Raw genomic sequence first — 22,347 nt, forward strand, 5'->3', positions numbered from 1 at the left:
TGCTCCCCAGCACCAGTTTTCAAGGAAATAGAGCCACCTTTTTTAAAATTTGTATGGTAAGCAAAAGAACATAAATTGGCAGAGTGTTCCCTAGCAAACAAACAGTATACATATATGTATATATATGTATATATATATATATGTAAAACAGCATCATAGTTACTGACTTCAAACTTTATTACTAAAAACTAGTAATCAGTGCAATATGTTAAGACAGACGTGACATATAGACCAGTGGAATAGGGAGCCCAGAAATAAACCTACACGTGTATGAAGAAGATAGCCTCTTTCAGGAAGTGGTATAACCATACTCAATAAAAACAAAGCTAGATGAATATTTCACATCACATGCAAAAATTAACTCAAGTTGCATGGATATAAATCCAGGAACCATAAAATACGTAGAATAAAACACTTGACCTCTGAAATGTATGTAGAAATGCAATTGCAAGAGAAAGAAAAGCAAAAATTTAGAGATGGGACTACATCAAAGGAAAAAGCTTTTAGAACAGCTAAAGAAACTAGCATATGCAAGTAGTAACTTAAATACTGGAAAAAAGATTATTATACATCTTACCTCCAAAAAGAGAGTTTATTTTCAGAATATATAAAGAACTCAGTTCAACAACATCAAATGGGCAGAAGACCTGAATGGATATATTTTTATGAAAAAGAGAATAGATGAACAACATACACATTAAAAAAAAAAACTTCGACATTAATTAACACTGGGGAAATAAAAATGCAAATAAAACCCTCAATGAGATACCTTCTCACACCTTGAGAATGTCTCACGTATCAAAAAGATTGGAAACAAATGTTGGCAAAAATTTGGAGGGAAAAATCATTCTATGTATACTGTTGACTGAAATGTAATTTGGTGCACTCTTTGGAATACAGTATGGAGAGTTAAGAAAATGAAAATGGAAATTATTTATGATTCAGCAATGCTAGAATTTATCCAAAAGATACCAGTTCAAAAGAATATTTGCACCCTAGCCAAAACATGGAGTAACCGTATTTATTTGTCCAGGGATGACTTGATAGAAGCTCTCCTAATTAATATACTCAATGAAGTACTACTGTGCCATTTAAAGAAAATAAAAGCATGCCTTTGGGGACAAAATAAGAAGAACTTGTGGAGATTATTATATAGTAAAATAAGTCAGGAAGTGGAAGACAATTACAGATGCCATACATCTATAATTGTCATACATGGAATATAAGTAACCAAAGCAATTGAACTGGCAAAACACACGCATACAAAAAAAAATGCTTTGACTAAAAACAGAACGGTTGCTAGAGGAAAAAAGGGTGTGTGGGAAGGAAGGCTAGAGGAGTCATTTTGACAGTGCCATGGAACTGTGGTGGTAGGTGTGATGTGACTTACATGCTTATGTAAGTGTGAAGCTCTTTAACTAGGGGCTGGTGGTATTAGGGCCCTATCAGTGTTGTTCAGAGGCAACTCCTGGCTCTAGGATCATGCCTGAGGCCCTCTGGACCACATGTGGTTCTGCAGATTGAACCATTGTCAGCTGCATGCAAGACAAGCACCTTAACTCCTGTACTAATTGCCCTAATTGTACTCTTGAAATTTTGTAGCATGGTAAACCAATGGTCACTGTCACTGTCATCCCGTTGCTCATCGATTTGCTCGAGCAGGCACCAGTAACCTCTCCACGTGAGACTTGTTACTGTTTTAGGCATATCAGATACACCACAGGTAGCTTGCCAGGCTCTGCCGTGCGGGCAAGATACTCTCGGTAGCTTGCCAGGATCTCTGAGAGGGACGAAGGAATCGAACCCAGGAAGGCCACATGCAAGGCAAATGCCCTACCTGCTGTACTAGCTCCATCACTAGCACAAACCAATGGTAAATCAATAAACTGGAGATTTAGGGTTTGTTTTTAACTTGGGAGCTAGTCAAGGAGATACATTTAGTACTACAATTTGAGTTTGTGAGGTCAAATGTGAACATTCACATTAGTTCTCAGCATTATTGTGAGCACAAAGTGAGCCTGTGTGAGCCTGCACCTGGCACCCAGAAAGTGCCCCTAGTCAGCTTAGGGTAGGGATGTATTGATTTCTGCTGTGACTCCAGCCATTCCTGTTCCTGTTACACTATTGTGCTGCTGCGGTTTTCAAAACAAAATCAATAAATGTTTCATTTGGAGGAGTTATTTAATGGAAGTGCACTTGCATTCCTAAGGCCAAGCTGTATTTCTCAGTGTTAACTGAATTAAGTACACACAGGGCTTGCTGAGGAGAGAAATCTAGAGCAGAAGTACAATAGAAGGCATGAATGGGATCTCTTATTTGCCCAAAAACTGCTTCTGAAGTTTTTCTTAAAATTTTCTAATACTCTAGAACAATTATCAGATTGATTCTGCTGTCCAGTTATGTAATCATTATAAATTTATCTGTAATATGGATGTCATGGAGATAAACTGTTATTAAGATTGTGCCTGAGAATTCATGATAGTCACATATTTATTTACAAATATTTTTAACATTAGTAATATTTCAGAGTATTTTAGGATAAACTGTTTTACTTTTTTAAAAATGAATAATTGACAACTTACTACCTGCCTAGGTGCTAGGGACTTTTTGTAGAAAAATCTGATATTGTGTTCTTATTCATTTTGCTTAAAATGAATATTGAAGAGAAATAGTACAGCAGACAGGGCATTTGTTTTGCACACAGCTTGGCCTGGTTTTAATCCCTGCTATCCACATGGTCCCCTGAGCCACACCAGAAGTGATCCCTGACACAGAGCCAGGAGGAAGCCCTGAGCAACCACCAGGTGTGGCCCAAAACCTAAATTAAATTAACATTTAAATAATTTCTCTTTTTTAGATTTTAATGATAATAACTAGAAAAAGTTTCCGAAAAGCTGGCTTAAGTACCGCAAGTTTAGTAGCACTAGAATTTTGTCTCTTGGACCTTTTTGAAAAAAATGCAGAAATTTCATATACTTCTGTCTCCTATAATGAAGAGCTAGTTAAGAATATCACAAATAAGGGGCTGGAGCAATAGCACAGCAGGTAGGGCATTTGCCTTGCATGTGGCCAACCCGGGTTCGGTTCCCAGCATCCCAAATGGTCCCCTGAGCACCGCCAGGAGTAATTCCTGAGTGCAGAGCCAGGAGTAACCCCTGTGCATCTCCAGGTATGACCCAAAAAGCAAAATATATATATATATATATATCATAAATATTATTCCTTATAAAAACTGTCATGGCAGAGCCTGGCAAGCTACCCGTAGCATATTCGATATGCCAAAGACAGTAACAATAAGTCTCACAATGAGAGACGTTACTGGTGCCCGCTCACAGACAAATAAAAAAATCAGACAAATAAAAACTATTGGTGGGGGGGGCAGAGTGATAGAACAGCAGGTAGGGTGTTTGCCTTGTCCACGGCTGACCTGGGTTGGACCATATGACCAACATCCCATATGGTCCCCTCAACTCTGTCAAGGAGTAATTCCTCAGTGCAGAGCCATGAGTAATCTCTGATCATCATCGGGTGTGACCAAAAAAAGACAAAATCAATACATAAATGAATTTTTTAAACTCTATTGTTTGCAGTTTTATGTGATGCTGTTTAAAAGTGATTTTTTTTTACTTAAGTTATAAGATAGCCACAGGTTGTGGGGCTGTAGAGTTCATCTAATTTGTTACTGTTGAAATAAGTTTTTAATAGATTCATAAATTGTTAGAGCCAGATACTTTGCATTCTTAAACCGGAGGATCTCACATGTCTGAGGCCCTGGGAAACAATTTCAATTCTTTCCACATTGCTGGGCAACCAAATAATTAATTGAAAGTCTAATCAGACATTCCTGACACCTCTAAGAAGAGAATTTGTAACATTTAAACCATGGCCTTAAGGAACTTTAGAAGTTTTAGTAGAGTAAGTCTTAAAAGGAATAATGATGCTCATTTCAACAAACTCGTAGAATCTCATCCTTTGCATTTTCTTTCTCTGATTTCTACTCTATCCATTTTCAACAAGAAAGCCTTCTTTTAAAAATGAATACAAATCTTGATTTTTTTTTAAGTGAAACTGTATACTATTAGTTTGGTGCAAATTATTTAATAAATTTCCCGCACTCTCTTTTTTTATGACAACAAAGTAATTTTCTTGATTGGTAATTAAATTTTTATTAAATTAAATTTTTGAGCCAAAAAAACCCCTGTGAAACTGTGAAGCATCAAATTTTGTTATTTTTTTGTTTTTATTAGTACTTTGCAATATATTAGACATTGTCCTGTTACGTTGAAAAAAAAATCAATCTAGATAAATCCCTGCAAAGTAAACACAGTTGTCTTTCTGATAACTGTTCTTGAGGGCTATTTTATGTGTATTCAGCAGGTATTCATTAAAGAGCCTCTGTATGCCAGGTACCATGCCCAGGTTAACATTGGGGGAGGGCTGAAAAAACTGAGCTGGTGGTTAGAGGGATCCACAGACAACAAAGGATTCTGAGTGAGTGCCCAGCATGCGTTAAATACTAGAACATCCCCACAGAAGCACATTCCAGCAGAATGATGTATAACAGAATGAAAACTGTTTCAGGGATCAGGGCATGGGCTGTTTGTAGCCATGAGGAGGGAGTAGCCTATTTTGTCTGGAGGCATGGTGGAAGGATAAGCCTAAGAGGAGAGAGAGAAACTAATGGAAATTTTAAAGCAACTGTGTTTGCCAGGATAGCTGAGAAGTAGTGAGCTTTCCACACAGAGAGATAAGAATGGAGACCTTATGTCTTTAGAAAATGTAACTAATTGATATGTTTGGGGAAAATGACATGGAAAGTACCTTTATTGAGTATTGGAATATTTTCCTGGCATCTTATGCATCTGCAAAGATTGCACTGGCTTGATTGCTTACTGGAAGAAATAGGCTTAGAGAACTTGACCCAAGATCATAAATATCTTTCAATGACAGATGTTTATGATGGGTTGAGTTGTTTTCACTGCTTATAGTAGTATAGGGCGATAAGAGAAATTGAAGAATTTAAGTATAGGAATAAATAATGTGCCTTTTTGCATTTAAAAATACTTGTCAATTATCATATGGGGTCAGAAGTCATAAGTGGAAAGAAAAGTATAGTGACAAGAGTAAAAGATGAAATGGGACATTTAGGAATCACACAGAACCAACAGCGGGTAGGAGAGGGTGGAATAAAGACAGATGTTTGGCTTGACATTTGTGTGAGCACCAGAATATGACCAGTGGTCACATCTGCATAGAAAATACAGTAGGAGACACAAGTTGGAGGGTGGAGATAGAGAATGTGTTCCAGTTTAGGATATTTACCTTCCAGTCACTTTTCATTCTCATCATCTAGTTATTCCTCCTCTCTCCAGCTCCTTGAGGCTTGAGCCCAAGCCCTCATCTGTGTTCATTCATCCACTTTACCTCCAAACTTGAAATATGCTATTTAAGATGACACCTCCCCATTTTACCTTTTCAGGTACAGATCTCTCTTCTTAGCAGACTGGAGTGTTACCTGTCTACTTGATGTCTGTCTCACAAGCACCCCACACTTTATACATAGAGTTCGGATCCTGCCCTCTCACCCGAAAAACCCAGTTCTCTTCCCTTTTCCCAATGGCGCCACCAGCCAGTCATTTGCTCAGACCCAAATCCTGGTTGTTATATTAGACATGTCTCTCTTCCTTATTTCTGAAAATGCAAGTCACTATTTTTAAAATCAAAATTCATGAACCATCTCTAACCATCTTCTCTTTAATGGCTCTATTGCAGGCTGTTATATTTCTTGAGCCTGGACTGCTATAGCTATCATCACTCTCTGATCTCATAACTGTGTCCCCATTCCATTCACTCTCCATACTCACAATGCTTCATGGCTTCTTCCTGTCCATGATTCTTCCATTGTCTAGCTTTTCTCTCCTCTGATTCATTTTTGTTTTTTCTTTTTAACTTTTTGATTGAATCATTGTGAGATAGACCCTTACAAAGCTGTTCATGATTGGATTTCAGTCATACATATTCCAACACGCATCCCTCCACCAGTGTACATTTCCCAGCACCAGTGTCCCCAGGTTCCCTCCCATCCCCCCTCACCCCCTGCCTGCCTTTATAGCAGGTGCTTTTCCTCTCTCTCTCTCTCTCTCTCTCTCTCTCTCTCTCTCTCTCTCTCTCTCTCTCTCTCTCTCTCTCTCTCTCTCTCTCTCCCCCTCTCTCCCCCCCTCCCCTTCCCCCTTTCCCTCTCCCTCTCCTCCTTCTCCCTCTCTCCTCTTCCCCTCCCCCCCTTTTGGGCATTATGGTTTGCAGTATTGGTACTGAAAGTTTAACAAAAATATCACTTTACCTATTTTTAACACTCAGTTCTTGTTCAGTGTGATCACTCCCAGCTATTGTCATACCAGTCTCTCTATCTTAGTTACCCTCAGTCCCACGCACACTTGTGTTTAGATCCAATCACTGACCAGTTGTCCTACCTCCTAACCTGTTTTCCCTGGCCATGGATATTAGTCATATATATACATACATACATATATATGTGTATATATATATCACAAATGAATGCAGTCGTTCTATATTTGTCCCTCTCCTTCTGACTCAGTTCACTCAGCATAATTCTCTCCATGGCTATCTATTTATAGGGAAATTTCATGACTTCATTTTTCCTAACAGCTTCATACACAGTATTTCATTGTATAAGTATACCATAGTTTCGTATCCATTCGTCTGTTCTTGGGCACTCAGGTTGTTTCCACATTCTGCCTATGGTGAATAGGCTGCAATGAACATAGGAGTGCAGATGTTTTTTCTGCTGTGTGTTTTTGGGCCTCCTGGGTATATTCCCAGAAGTGGTATTGCTGAGACAAATGGGAGCTCAATTTCTATATTTTTGAGAAACATACATATTGTTTTCCAAAAGGGCTGAACCAGTCGGCATTCCCACTGACTGGTTTAGTGAAGGGGAGTCCCCTTCTCCCCACATACACGCCAACACTGTTTGCTTTTGTTTTTTTGGATGTGTGTCAGTTTCTGTGGTGTGAGATGATATCTCATGGTTGTTTTGATCTGCACTCTGATTCATTCTCTTTTTTTTGGGGGGGGGGTGCTTTTTGGGTCACGCCCAGCGATGCTCAGGAGTTACTCCTGGCTCTGCACTCAGGAATCACTCCTGGCAGTGCTCTGGGGACCATATGGGATGCTGGGAATCATCGAACTTGGGTTGGCCGGGTGCAAGGCAAACGCCCTACCCTCTGTACTATCGCTCTGGCTGCCTCTGATTTATTTATTTATTTATTTATTTATTTATTTATTTATTTTTGCTTTTTGGGTCATACCCGACAATGCACAGGGGTTACTTCTGGCTCTGCACTCAGGAATTACTCCTGGCAGTGCTTAGGGGACCATATGGGATGCTGGGAATTGAACCCGGGTCTGCCACGTGCAAGGCACAGCCCTACCCGCCGTGCTATAGCTCCAGCCCCTCCCTCTGATTTATTCTTAACCTTTGGGTAATATGTTTAATTTTTCCAGAGATATCTCCAGACATCCCTCTCATGTATCACATATTCTTCCAAATACATTTCTTAACATCTGTAATTGCATTTAATAATGTTAACTTCATTTATTCACTAGTGCATATGTATCCAAGAGTCATATATGCCAGACATCAGGATGGACACAAAGGATACACTGTTGAGTAAAGCAGACATGAGCATAAAGGATAGGCATTTAAAGGCATGGGCACGTGGATGGAGAATATAGATATTGTTGATTAATACTCTGGAAGTCGAATAAAAATAATAACAAAAGCACCCAGGATGAGAATATGACTTTAAAAATGAATCAAGAAATATATGTCTGTATTTATATCTAGGAAGGATTTCAGGTGAGATAGGGTTTTTTTTATACATAACCCTAATGAGCATTAAAAAAAAAATCATTAAGGAGACTGTAGCGGGAATCAAGGATATGGGAGAGGAAGGATAGATAATGGTCCAGGAGAAGGCAGAACTCATAAAAGTAAGAGTTTTTAGAATGATGTTAGATCAATGTATCAGGGTACCAAGGTCAGGTAAAATAAGCATTGGATGGTATCTATTGTTAGCGTTGGGTGGTACCCTCTATCATTGCTCTGGGTAGTTTCAAGCATGGAAAGAAGGGTGTACTAGAAGTCAGTTTCCTGTATCATGGGAAATTAGTGGGAAAGGATGAAGAATGCTAAGATGTGAACTGCTCTAGTAAGAAACTTGACTCTGAAGAGATAGAAACAGCTGGATACCAAGTTATAAGAAATTCATTTTGTTTTTGTTTCATTTTGGTTTGGTTTTTGTTTGCTTTTTGTTTTTGGTCCACACCCTCCAATGCTCAGGGCTTACTCCCAGCTCTGCATTCCAGATCACTCCTGGCAGTGCTTTGGAGGACCAGAGGGGATGCTGGGGATTTAACTTTGGTTCACCATGTGCAAAACAAGCTGTCTACCCGCTGTACTGTCTTTCCAACCCAGAAATTCAATGTTTATAGTGCATGCAGGATTTGGGTTTGGGCATAGTACTGTTTTCTGCTGGAACAAGTGAAAAGTACAGTTTGAAGTCACAGGAGATAATGGTAGTCTGAAGTGGAAGAAATGGGCTCTAGAGCACAAGCAAAATAGGTAACATTGACCTAAACCCCAAGTCTTATGGATTCTCTTAGGAGAAATCATAATATAGTAAAAATCAACCTAGACGTGAATCCAGTTTTGCAAACAATTTTCTTCCCAATATTCTTTTAAGACTTGCATAATTTCAACCTTAACCTCTGGGGTCATGGTCTCCTCTTCAATTAAAAACTTCATTGGAGTTGCCAGACAGCTAGTGTAGGGGCTAACACACTTGTCTTGCATGTTGCTTACCCCAGTTCAGTCTCTAGCACCACATATGATCCCCTCGCATTGCCAGAAATACCAGAATTTACTGATATTCCTAGGAAAAATCCAGAATTAGCCCCTAGCCACTACCAGGTGTGGCCCCAAGCCCCCCAAAATGTAAACCTCATTGGAAATTGGAGGGTTGTAGGCTGCAGCCTACATATTCTCAGATCGAACCCCTACTCCCACAACATCCAGAAGATCCAGAAGATAATCAAGGATTGACAACCTTTCCCCTCCCCCTGAGGGATTACAGGGGGCGGGGGGAGGAATGTAAATTGAACCACAGCCACTTGTAAGAGAAGCCATGTAGTGGGCACTCTGAGTCATACCCTCAGATAACAGAGCTCCAGGAACAGAGGGAAAAAACAAAGGAACTCAGCTGTGTCAACAGAGGTTGACCAAAGTCCAGGAAGGACTTCAGACCTTTTTATCTATCTCAATAAGACTAGAACTGTTTAAGGATCAGTATTTAAGGATCTAAAGACTCTTCAACAGAGAATCAGTGAGAGAGCCTGATTTGGGGGGGATGGGGTAGTCACTCAAATAGAAATAAAGGAGCTAAGCTTTAGAATAGTTGAAGTTGAAAGATGCAAGTCCTTATCTGGGTACATAGCTCTATCAGTAAAGGAATGACAGTGGAAAAGAGAATGTGAGATACACAATATTAGGAGGAACAACCTCAAAATCAGGAATTCCAGAACTAAGAGTGAGAGGGGGAGAATGACTAGTTGAAGATATAATGGGTGAGAAACTCTCCAATAAGAAGAGAGAAATTGAAGCACCAATCCAGAAGGCCAAAGAGTGCCAATCAAAGTAAACTCAAATAGAACAACACCAAGACACATTGTAATCAAAGTGGAAAGAACCAAAGACAGACTCCTTAAAACAGGAAAGAAGCAAAATGTAATATGGACAGGGACAAAGATAAGAAACATGAAACTACTATCAAGAAGAAAATGGGATGATATATGTACTTTGTATATATCTTTGAATGCAAAGGACCTCCAGCCTAGACTCTTGTACATTACAGAATTATCTTTCAGAGTTGACAGATGAATAAAAATGTTTCCAGATAAATAGCAGTGAGGATATTTGTGGCATTTAAGCTAGCTTTGTTAGGGATGATGGCCTCATATAAAAAGTATAGACAGCCAAACTTCTCATAGGTATATGTTAACAAATTCCTTTATATCAGTAATTTATTTGAATGTTATTACATTGAATTCCCCCACAAATAGGCACAGGGTAGCTTGTTGGATCAGCAATCAGAATACAACCTTTTATTGTTTACAAGAGACATACTTGAGTTCTCACAATAAGCATCCTCTTCGAGTAAAAGGTTAGCAAACAATCATACAGGCTAATGACTGTCAGAAAATCAAAAAGCAGCCATCAGACCCAGTAGCATTGATGTCAAATAAAACAATCAGGGATAGGGGTGCAAACTGGTTGAGGGATCAAAAAAACAAGAGGACTTAACTCTCATCAGTATATGTGAACTCAATGAAGAGAAAGAGAAAGTTTATAAAGCAACTGATAACTGAGGAGGTATATCAGTGGCAAAACAGTAGTTTTGGGAGACTTTTAATACCCCGCTTTCATCACTAGATAGATCAGGCAGGCAGGATAAACAAAAAACAAGAACTTTATATGAGGAATTGGAAGAATTGGGACTGATAGACATTTATAGTACCCTCAAAAAACTAAATACACATTCTTCTTCAGTGTACATAGATTTTCCAGACTAGATCTCATGTTGAGACACAATTGAAATATCTGTAAACTCACAAAAATAGATATCAGATCAAGACCACAGTTAGATCTACCACACAGGTAGGTATTAATAAAAAGAAAGTTGGAGGAAACTCCAACATTTGGACACTGAACAGCACTGAACATACTGTGAAGTAACAGTTGGATCAAGGAAGAAGAGAAATAAGATTCCTCAAAACAAGAATGAATACACAAACTATTAGAACCTATCGGATACAGTAAAAGCAATACTAAGGTTGGGAAAGTCACAGTAAAACCAGCTTACATAAGAAAGAAGAAAAAACTCAAACCAGTGACCTAATGACCTAATCTCACAGCTTGAAACTAGAAAAAGAACAAATGAACCCCAAAATAAGTACAAGGAAGGGAAGAACTTGAGCAGTTCAATGACATAGAAATGAAGAAAACAAAATAAGGGGTCAGTGAAACCAAGGGCTGGGTTTTGAAAAACAGTAAACATTGACAAACCTTTAACTCATAAAGAACAAAATATAGAAAATCCTCATTATAGATGAAAGGAGATGGCAGTAGACACCTCGGAAATACAGATCATGAGAGGTGAACAGCTCTGTGCAGCTCAGCTGGAGAACCCAAAGTAAAAGAGTGAGAATCAAGCAGACTGCCAAGATTGAGTCAGAAGGAAATAGAAAATGAACAGGCTAATAATGACTGAAGAGCTAGCACTGGTGCTGCAATTTGTGTTTCTCACTATCTGGTTGCTTCATTAATAGTACCCACCTTATTGAACAGCATCAAACTGAAGTATAATAGGAAATTTTCTGTCAGCAATAACCATTTCTGTTGCAACAATCTGATGGTGCATCCAAGTGTGATCCACCAGTGGTATATGCTCACATCAAAGTATTTAAACAGTTATTTTTAAAATCTACCTAGAACAAAAGTTCTGAACTAATTGGGGTCACTAGTGAATTCTACTAAACATACAGAGAAGACACTACCTATACTCCTCAAACTTCCAAACTAAGGGCCATAGTACATCGGGTAAGTACAGTGGATAAGGCACTTATGCATGCAGTTTGACCCTAGTTCCATTCCTAACACCATATGTGGTTCTCTGGGCACCACCAGGAGTTAAGGGATGCCTGCCTGAGTAGTTAGGAGTAGTCCTTAAACATCACCAGGTGTAGATCATAAATGCCCTCCTCTCCAAAAAAAAGTTCTTGCAAACTATGGGATAAACAGGAATCTTTCCATGAAGCTAAAATTATCCTATTCCCCAAGGCAGACAGAAATATCACTTGAAAATTATAGACCAATACCCCTGACAAACATCAGTTCTCAACATCTTAGTGAACTGAACCCAACAATATATCAAAAGAATCTTACACCAGTATCAAGTGCGATTCACCCCAGAGATTCAATAAATATATTGAATATATATAAATTAATATATATTTTAATGGTTTAATATATATAAATTAATATATCAACAAAATTTAAAAATTATATTATCATATCAATGCATACAAAACAACTTTTGGCAGTATTCAACATCCACTGGTAAAAATTCCTCAACAAAATAGGGGTAAAAAGGACATAGTACTAGTGACCATTTGGGACCAGAGAAATAGAACAGTACATACGGATTGCACGCAGTTTACCAGGGTTTGATCCTTGTTATCTCATGATCTCCCACGTCCACCAGGAGTGAGCACAGAGCACAGAGCAAGCAGTAAGCCCTGAGCACTGCCAGCTGTGGCACAAAAACAAAAAAACTAGTGACCATTTACAACACAGCCAACATCATGCTCAATGGTGAAAATCTGAAAGGCTTCCTTTTGAGATCAGGCAAATGGCAAGGATGTCCACTTTCAACAGTTTCATCAAGTATATTTTTGGAACTTCTCACCACAGCAAGCAAAAAATAAAAAGGAATCATGGCAACCTAATTGGAAAAGAAATTAAACTATAATATTTTCAGATAACATGATAATTGTAAAGACACCACTTAATAACTCCTGGAAAGAATAAACCAGTACATCAAAGTAGCAGGTAACAAAATCATCACACGACTTTGGTTATATATATACAAATGCAGATAATGAACTTGAAGAAAAGGAAAAAGACAGCCCCGCTTATCCAGAATCATCAAATACCTAAGAATCAACAAAGCAAAGAATGTGAAAGATTTGTCCACATGGTGATTCAATAAAAGAATAAATTAATTTTAAAAAATTGTAAGTTACTATTTAAAGAAATAGAAGAGGACAGCAGTGAAAATGGCATGTGTTCAAAAGACTGGAAACAACCAGTGTTGGTAAGAACATGGTGAAAATGGAACTGTCATCTATTGTTGGTGGGAATACTGCCTGACTCAGCCTTTCTGAAGAGCAATAAAACATTCTAATAAAAGTGAGACTAGAGCTGCCATACAATCTAGATTATACTTTTTGATATCTAACCCCAAAATACAAAAACATTTAATAGAAAAAGTGTGCATTAATAAGAGCACTTACTTTAATTGTAGTGCTTACTACAATAGCCTGGATATGAAAACAAACCAACTGTCCAACAACAGATGAATAAAGAATTTGTTGTACAACACAGTTCCATGTATGCAGTAGAATACTATATAGCTGTAAGAAAAAATGAAATTGTGTAGTTCACTGCAACATGATGAAACTGGAGAGTATCATGGTAAGCAAAGTAAGAGGGAGCTGGGAAAACACTGGATGGTTTTTCTTATCTGTGTATTGAGAGAGATAAAGCAAGGAAATAGATAATACTGAGCTATAATAGACCCTTGACCTTGAAATACAAAACTGATAACCAGGTACTGGGAATGAGGACTGGATTAGAGCTAATCTAGGGAGGGTGGTAGAGAGACCTATGGGCTCTTTGACTGTGGCAGGTACAGTAGCTTTGTACATCAGTACCATAAAATGTAACACTATTGCAACCATCTTACCTAAAACTAATTAAAAAAATTTTTTAAGAAGATATTTGAGGAAATTTTACGATATTTTATGTAGTTTTTCATGTGCTTAGGGAGCAAGTGGGATATAATGGAGGTAGCTCTTAGTGTTAAACAGGCATTGTTGGAGATAGTTGAGTCGATATTTTTGTTTTTAAAATATTCCAAAGTGTTTCTTTTTACAATTATTTTTCAAATGAGACCATATTATGTACCAAATATTTTACTGTTGACTGTACATTGCTGGACTTTAGCTTATAATTCCAGCATTAGTTAGAGCCACATGGATACCGGAAACAGCAACACTTTTAAGAGAGGGATATCTAAGAAGTTTAACTATTGTTAAACTTAGCTCACACACTGATTTTTTTTTTCAGGATACTCCTTCCTGTTTTGTGTTCTTGACTGTTATTCATGCTTTGAAGAGAGAGCTGAAGTTTACTCATTCATTTATGAGTGCTGAAGTGCTGTATCCTCATCTTTCTGCTTTTGTTCCTGATACCTTTATTGAAATTTTAATTACCATCAAGAACATAATTCTAGTCCCTAATCTCTAAAGCATATTCATTAAGTGGATTTGCTTTGTAAATTATATTTTATGTGTATTTTTATTATCCTTTCCTATTTTGAGACTTAGCACAGTATCAGTTTGTGTATCAATAGTGCCTGCCATGATCTCTCACTTATTAAATAATTGTTTGTGCAGCAGACAAAATGTTATCAAAGACAGTGAATTCCTGGTGTAGCAGAACGCATTTGCTGGTATGTGATATGAAGTTGTCAAAGCACTACAGTATCCTGCAAGAGAACTATGTGGCTTTTAGTTCCACGGCTTGTGCAGTGTCTAAATATGCTGTCTTACCTATATGGCATCTTCTTATCATTTGTTTCACAAAGCTTGTGCTGCTGCACTATGACTGTCTTTTCCTTCCCTAGTGAAAAATTATATTTGGCTATTTTCTTTTACATTTAAATATTTTATGTTTTTACCAGTGGACCGCATTGTGGGTCTGGATCAAGTCACTGGTATGACTGAGACAGCTTTTGGCTCTGCATACAAAACCAAGAAGGGCATGTTCCGTACCGTTGGGCAACTCTACAAAGAATCTCTCACTAAGTTGATGGCGACGCTTCGAAATACCAACCCTAACTTCGTTCGCTGCATCATTCCAAATCATGAGAAGCGGGTAGGTCTTAAACAAAAACTTGAGCTGGTATTTAAAAGTAATCTAAGGGGCCAGAGTGATAGCACAGCGGGTAGGGCATTTGCCTTGCACGCGGACGACCCGGGTTTGATCCCCGGCATCCCATATGGTCCCCCAAGCACTGCCAGGGGTAATTCCTGAGTGCAAAGCCAGAAGTAACCCCTGAGCATCGCCGGGTGTGACCCAAAAAGCAAAAATAAATAAATAAATAAAAGTAATCTAAGGCTATTGAGGTAAAAGTATAAAACTTTGTTTTTATTCTTTACTTGATTAGGCTGGAAAATTGGATCCTCATCTAGTGCTTGACCAGCTTCGCTGTAACGGAGTCCTGGAAGGTATCAGAATCTGTCGCCAAGGGTTCCCCAACCGGATAGTTTTCCAAGAATTCAGACAGAGGTATTACTAGCTTTTACCCTTTTTTTTTTTAACGTATCAAAACTTACTTTGATAACATTAAAAACAATTGAGTTAAGAGTAAAAAGATTTTCCATGTTCCCTGAATAGTTTCAGTTTTCTTATAGGAAAAGACTTTATAATTGCTTAAGATTTTGGGGTTTTTTTTTTGTTTGTTTGTTTTGGTGCTACACCCAGCTGTGTTCAGGGGTTACTCCTGGTTCTGCCCTCAGCAGTTAGCAGGTACTCCTGGTAGGAAACCAAATGGGATGCTAGAGATTGAACCCGTGTTGGCCATGTGTAAGGCAAGCACCCTACCTGCTGTGCTATCTCTCCAGCCCCTGCTTAAGACTATTGAGCACCTACCTAGAGACAATGTGCTAATTGTGCTTCAAAAGCTGTTGGGACCTAAAGTCTGTTGTGAGATAAATATTTAGAAGCTAAGAACCTATAAAGTTCTCATTCAGACCATTCTATGTGGAATTTACACAAATTATTTTTTTAACTTTTTTTTTCAAATATCTGAAGCAAATTTGAAAATGCAAGTGAAGTAAGAGATATATAAAAATTAAGGAGTTAACTCCTAATTTTTTTGTCCCATCTTTTTTTCAATGACTATATCACTATATTTAGATATACTGTGTATGCGTGACTCTTTTTTTTTTTTGGCGTGACTCTTTTCTACTGTGTGTACTTATGTATGTGTACTTATAGTCCTCTTAACAAAGTAGAAAAAAAGATGCATTAGAGAAAACAAAAAGGAGAAAAACTCATGTAATAAAAAGTAATAAGAACATACAATAGGTAGTAGTTACTTTTTTAATGTATTGTGTAATTTCCTTTAATACTTAAAAAATTTACTTTCCTCATTTTTAACTCCTGGAAGGTCTCCAATTGTGGTAACATTTGTTGTTCCATAAAAATTATGGGGTTGGAGAAATATAGTACAGTGGTTATAGTACTTGACTTGCATGCAGCTGACCTGGGTTTGATTCCCAATACCCTTTACAGTCCTCCAAGCCCTGCCAGGAGGCATCTCTAATTGCAGAGGCAGGAGTAGCCTAAGCACCAGCAGGTGTGGCCTAAAAACAGAGCAACAACAACAAAAATCTTTAATAAAATAGTTTTAATTTAACAAATACATGAATAGAATGGCCTTTTCTCTGTTCTGCACAGAATCCAGTTGTGACATTATTCTGATCTTTCTAGGTTTGAGGGGAAGTTCTTAATTTTATTCTGTGGTATAAGTCTGATAGATTTTTACTTTTTGTTAATAGAAGAAAGGCATACCTCAGAGATATTTCAGGTTTGATTCCATGCAGCAGCAATAAAATACACATTGCAATGAAATGAAGCTTGCCACAAAATCTTTGATTTCCCTTTTTTTTTTTTTCTTGGTTCATATTATAGTTAGTTCTGTCTGCAATAGCATTATGCTATAAGAAACAATTTATACATTAGATAAATATGACACTGGAACAAACCCATGTTCAAAAGAATAATACCTACGGGAATACTACAAACTTTCAATTTTTAAAACACATAGTATCTGCAGAGTAAAATAAAGGCAGTAAATAACATGCCTATAATTGGCGTCCAGGTTTGATAGCAGAATTTATCCTACATTTTGCCCTTATTCTGCTAAAATTAATTTTACTGAGATATTACCTACATACACGAAGCACTCACATTTTAAATGTATAGCCCAGTAGACATACATACCCAAGTCAAAGCTATTTTAAGTGTTACCTTGATACTTTCTACTATTCTGTATAAGGGACTTCTGCGCATGTGTCTTACAGCCTTTCCTGTTGCCTACAAATTGGCAGGGACGACAGAGCCTGGTTTCTCCCAGCATCTTTAAAGTATGAACACTTTCTGGGTTGTAAAGGAAAACAAGGTTTTTAAAAATACTCCATGCTATCTTTCTCTGCCACAACTTATTAGATCAAGCCCTACACCTTTAACTTATTTTTATTTTGCTGCTTATTTTCAGGAATACCAATGAGATCTTCAGGAAAACTAAGATTATCATCTGGTCATATCTTCACTCATAATTTGATATCACCATCAGATTATTGCCTCTTAGACAATGTAAAACTCACAGAAAGTAAATGTTTTTACAAATTTTTACAAAAGATTTTTTGACTGCTTTTCTTACAGATATGAGATCCTAACTCCAAATGCTATTCCTAAAGGTTTTATGGATGGCAAACAGGCTTGTGAGCGAATGGTAAACTTTTCTTGATTTTTCTGGTTTGTAGGCTATTGTTATGTCTTTCCTATGGCAAAAAGTTAAATGTTTTTTCTTTTTCTCCAAGATTCGGGCTTTAGAACTGGATCCAAATTTGTATAGAATTGGACAGAGCAAGATTTTTTTCAGAGCTGGAGTTTTGGCACACTTAGAGGAAGAAAGAGATTTAAAAATTACCGATATCATTATCTTCTTCCAGGCTGTTTGCAGAGGTTATCTAGCCAGAAAGTAAGTGGATGAATTGCTAAATATGTGCTTGTGCTAAGCATTGTTTTGTGAAAGAAATGCAAGTCCCATGTAAGGTCCTTGGTATGAAAATGTATTCTATGGGAAAGGTAGCCAAGTAAGAAGATGAAAAGGAAGTTACACTAAGAAAGCAAACAAATAAATACCAGAGCCCAAAAATTAAAAGATAGGGGTCCTGCTTTAGCATGGATGTTGGCCTATGTAAAGGAAGACTTCCAGTGAGAGAACTGTACCAGTTATGGGAAAGTATGGTGTCATTTGAGAAAGTGAAGTCATCCATTGTAGTTGATTCATGGCAAAAGAGAAGAAAGTTACAAGATGCTTGAGAAAGAGGCACTTGACGGGTGTTAAAAGGGCAGCTGAACAATATTGAGAGGTAATCTATATTTTCAAGTCATCAAGTGCAAATGTATTTTAGGCAAAGCACAAGCAGTATCGGGTGGCCATTTCGGAAGCTGTTGTGATTTACTGGAAGATGGTGATACCCAGGTCCAGTGTTGTGGAGGATTTTGAATTTGAGAGAATCAGGGGACTTATAATTAATTGATTTGGATCTAGAGTTAACAGTGGTGTTTCCTTTACTTCCTAGAAAAAAAATTTAGGATTTGGAAATGAGAGACGTTGAGAGGGGTAAATATTCGCCATCCAAACAGATGTTTTTATTGCTGATTTGTTCTTTTGTTTGTTTTTGGTGTTGGGGGAAGGGATAATTGAATTTGAACCCAGAGCCTCATACATACAAGGCATATTCTCTACCACTGAGAGACACCACCCCCACCTCAGAATGTTCAGATAAATAATCTGAAATCCTGCACTTAGAAAGTTAATGTTCTGCAACAGTATCTTTTAAATGTGAGTTGGAGAGCAGCTTTGATTGATGACCAGTTACTGGTCAAGAAGAGGATTTTCAACTGGGTGGTGGTGATATTTTTGTGTCTGCAATAAAATAGAATACCAAGATAAAAGGGTAGAATGGAAGGTTGGAGAATAAATGATACTCTTGAAAATTCATACTAGAAAACATTTGTCCAGAAGGAGGAAGACTTGGGTTATATAAATGAATGTGTAAAGCCTATTTAAGTAATAAAATAAACCTGTTATTGCAAACACCATTGCCCCTAGAGGCCACATAATGACTGAAGGAACACATGGATCATGCCTTCACATGCCTTCCTCACATCCCAGGATTAGATAAAATTTTGCAACTGCCAGAAATGGACTATGATTGCCAAAAGGGTGAAAACTAAAGTATAGAAATTGTGAAAGTATGTGCAGCTTTTCTTAAAAAAAGTGCACAGAGCTCGATTTTTTTTTAATCAGCTGATTTCATTTTTATTTCATTTTTTTCTTTCCCCCTATAGATGTTGGTCCAGTGGCCCAGGGATTGCATATCACACACACCCTTAGTTCTGGTGTTCACCACATTCCTTTAGTTGCAATATTCACACACTCTTGGCTTCTGTGGAATAGAAATGACTTCCAGTGCCAGAGATCTCATATAAGCAGAACTTCTAGGATCTTACTTGGCACATGTAGTGGTATAGGGACTGAATTCATAGCCTTGTTTTTGCAAGACAGTTACTTTAACCACTAAGCCACCTCCCAGTCCTCATTCATGCAGTTTTCACTGAAATCTAAACTCTAAAAAATTTTCATCAAGATCAATACTCAAGGGCTGGAGTGATAGCACATTTGCCTTGCACGCAGCCGACCCAGGTTCGATTTCCAGCATCCCATATGGTCCCCGAGCACTGCCAGGAGTTATTTCTGAGTTGCAGAGCTAGGAGTAACCCCTGAGCATCGCTGGGTGTGTCCCAAAAAGAAAAAAAATCAATACTCAAAAATACACATTTTATATCATTTTAAGAACTTAAGACTAACACATCTGTTAAATCAACTACATAAACCAGCATGCCTATATCATTTTGTACCCAAATGTTGTGTAGTATTTTATATTTGGTAAGATTAGGGTTGTGACTACAATGTAAAGCTGGAGAGATAGTACAGTGGGCAGGTATCTTACTTTGCATGCAGCCAAACTGGGTTCAGTCCCCAGCACTGCATATGGTCCCCTGAACCCCACCAGGAGTAATCCCTGAGCCTTGAGCACTGTCAAAATAAAAGTCTAGGATCCATTAATAGAAGACACTCTGTTTAAAATAACCAGATTATAACATGGAAAAGACAGAACAGTGCTAGAATAATAATGAAAAAGATGGAGATCTCTAGGAAAATTCATTAATTTGAGGTTGAAGCATCCTGAAAAACATTAGGATAAGTCATAAAAAAGAGGGAAGAAGAAACAGAAGTAACTTCTGCTTTGTAGGCACTTGGAGACAGAATGATATTCCACAGTTGCAGGTCACAGTTACCCATTAAATGTAACTAGAAAGGTGCCTAAAACAGAATAGGGACTTAATAAATACTAATCAGTTTATAAAATGTTGATTGTTGTAGAGAAGGAAGACCAACTCCTAAAGAAAGTGACTGACATACTCTTGACTCATCTCACAATTTTGCATATCAGGGTCAAAGATACAAATAGGGTTAGAGTTTTTAATAAGATTGAATTTGTTGGGCAAGAGTGATAGTATAGCAGGCAGGGCATTTGCCATGCACATGGCCAACCCAGTTCAATCCCTGGCATCTCATTTGGTCCCCCAAGCACTGCCAGGAGTAGTTCCTGAATGCAGAGCCAGGAATAACCCGAGCATAATCATGTGTAACCCAAGAATCCCAAAAATAATAAAAATAACAAAGGTTGAATTTGTATAGCATTCTTGAAGGACATTGCTAGAATTGGAAAGAGGATGCCTTAATCTTTGAAAAAAATATATTTGAGATTGTTGGTTTTCTTATAAGAATTACTGCAGTTTAGGTGTTGCCATACTTTTCTGGTTAGCAGCAATAAAAAGAAAGAATAAATCTTTATAGAGAACAGAAATATAGCAAGTCACAAAGCTGTGCTCAAGAAAATTTCTAATCAAAGAAAGAATTAGTAGTTGTTGAGATGGACACTCTAGGATTCCTGCAAAGAAACATGATACTCAAGGAAACAGATTGGTGAAAAGCATTCATTTGTACTCCAAAACTTCAACACTCAGATCTTAAGATACCACATGAATCCTGACACTAGCATTTGTTGGAGTGAATGAATAATTCTAATTTTTTAAAGTTCAAATTTTGGCCCCTTGCAAAAGCTGTTCGACCATCATTCTAGCTTCAAAGAAGTTGAGGGAAAAAAAACACGTAGGTAGGTAATTAAAATGGAGACAAGTTCTCTGGAAGAAACTTCAGGTCATTTGTACTATGAAACCAAGGAGACAAAAGTTGTCATGAAATGGATAGTTCACAGAGATGTGCAACAGAGAAAGCAAAATTGATTTGACTGATTAAAAAAAAAACTGATAACTCAAAATCTCAAGGACCCTTTAAAATACAATTTCAGAAGAATGATGAGGTAGAAACCAGATTTCTGGATGTGAGGGAATAAAGTTAAAGAAACATCTGCCTATGGCTCCTGTAGGGTAGAGATGAATTGTATACTAGAAGCAGAGCAGTAAGCTTCACTTGGGGTTGTTTTTGTCAGGACAGGGACTGGGTTCTTGAAAGGATAGTCTGTTCCTGCAGGGAAGTGAGAAACTGGAGATACCGGGATAAATACAAATAGGGAAAGGGTCCTGAACCATGTGTGGGAAATGAGAAGGCCCAGATGCAGTGGTCAGGAGACAAGGATTCCGAATTTCAGGAATTATGTCCAGGTCTAGAGGAAGGTCACTTGACCTCTCTGAGCCTTCCCCTGTAACTGGGAAGCATTAATACCAGACCACTGGGTCTGCTCAAGCTCATAGTACTGAGATGCTATACTATATTGTGACAAAGTGGAGAGATAGAGGAAGAAAATTACCATAGAAATGGGGATGAATGTTTTCTCCCTGACAGATGTAAAGAGCAGTAAAGAGCACAGGCACAGGACAGATAAGGGATCCCTGTCACCATGTCTTCATCACCCCAGTAACGTCGGGGTTTATAACAGGTGTTTGCACACATGTGTATATGGGTGAATGGCGGAATGTTTAAGGAAGCGTTTGAGAAGAAAGTGCAGTGAATCCTATGATATGTAAGTGAGTTCTGCTGAGCAGACTAGTGAGTTATTGCACTTTAACTGAGTTCTTGATTTTTGTATTCCAGCCTAGTTAATAAGAATGCTTGCCTTTCGGAATTTACTAATTACAGCATCTATTAAAACTTTTTTTTACATAATAAATTTTTCTACCATTCATCAGGGCCTTTGCCAAGAAACAGCAACAATTAAGTGCCCTAAAGGTCTTGCAGAGAAACTGTGCAGCATATCTGAAGTTACGGCACTGGCAGTGGTGGCGAGTCTTCACAAAGGTGGGTTTTACATACTTCTTTCTAATTAGAGCTTATCTGGAAGCCAAAGGAAGGAGACATAATGATAAACTCTACTTTCATCACAGGTGAAACCACTCCTACAAGTTACTCGCCAAGAGGAAGAACTTCAAGCTAAAGATGAAGAGTTGCTGAAAGTGAAGGAGAAGCAAACAAAAGTGGAAGGAGAGCTTGAGGAAATGGAGAGGAAGCATCAGCAGGTATCTGCATTGACTTCATAAACTGT

General features: G+C 37.9%; 1 protein-coding gene across 7 annotated transcripts in view; it reads left to right on the forward strand.

Annotated features, from left to right (window-relative positions):
- The window catches only part of MYH10 (myosin heavy chain 10), a 169,525-nt gene that overhangs the window by 101,912 nt on the left and 45,266 nt on the right, over positions 1–22,347 (forward strand). For all 7 annotated transcript variants that reach the window (XM_055133893.1, XM_055133889.1, XM_055133888.1 and 4 more), the window contains 6 exons: positions 14,604–14,797; positions 15,090–15,211; positions 17,372–17,441; positions 17,530–17,690; positions 21,995–22,103; positions 22,190–22,321. In XM_055133893.1, the coding sequence (XP_054989868.1) occupies positions 14,604–14,797; positions 15,090–15,211; positions 17,372–17,441; positions 17,530–17,690; positions 21,995–22,103; positions 22,190–22,321 (788 nt within the window). The remainder of the gene's footprint in view (positions 1–14,603; positions 14,798–15,089; positions 15,212–17,371; positions 17,442–17,529; positions 17,691–21,994; positions 22,104–22,189; positions 22,322–22,347) is intronic.

This window comes from Sorex araneus, chromosome 3 (genome assembly GCF_027595985.1).
Source record: "Sorex araneus isolate mSorAra2 chromosome 3, mSorAra2.pri, whole genome shotgun sequence".
Classification (NCBI taxonomy): domain Eukaryota; kingdom Metazoa; phylum Chordata; class Mammalia; order Eulipotyphla; family Soricidae; genus Sorex; species Sorex araneus.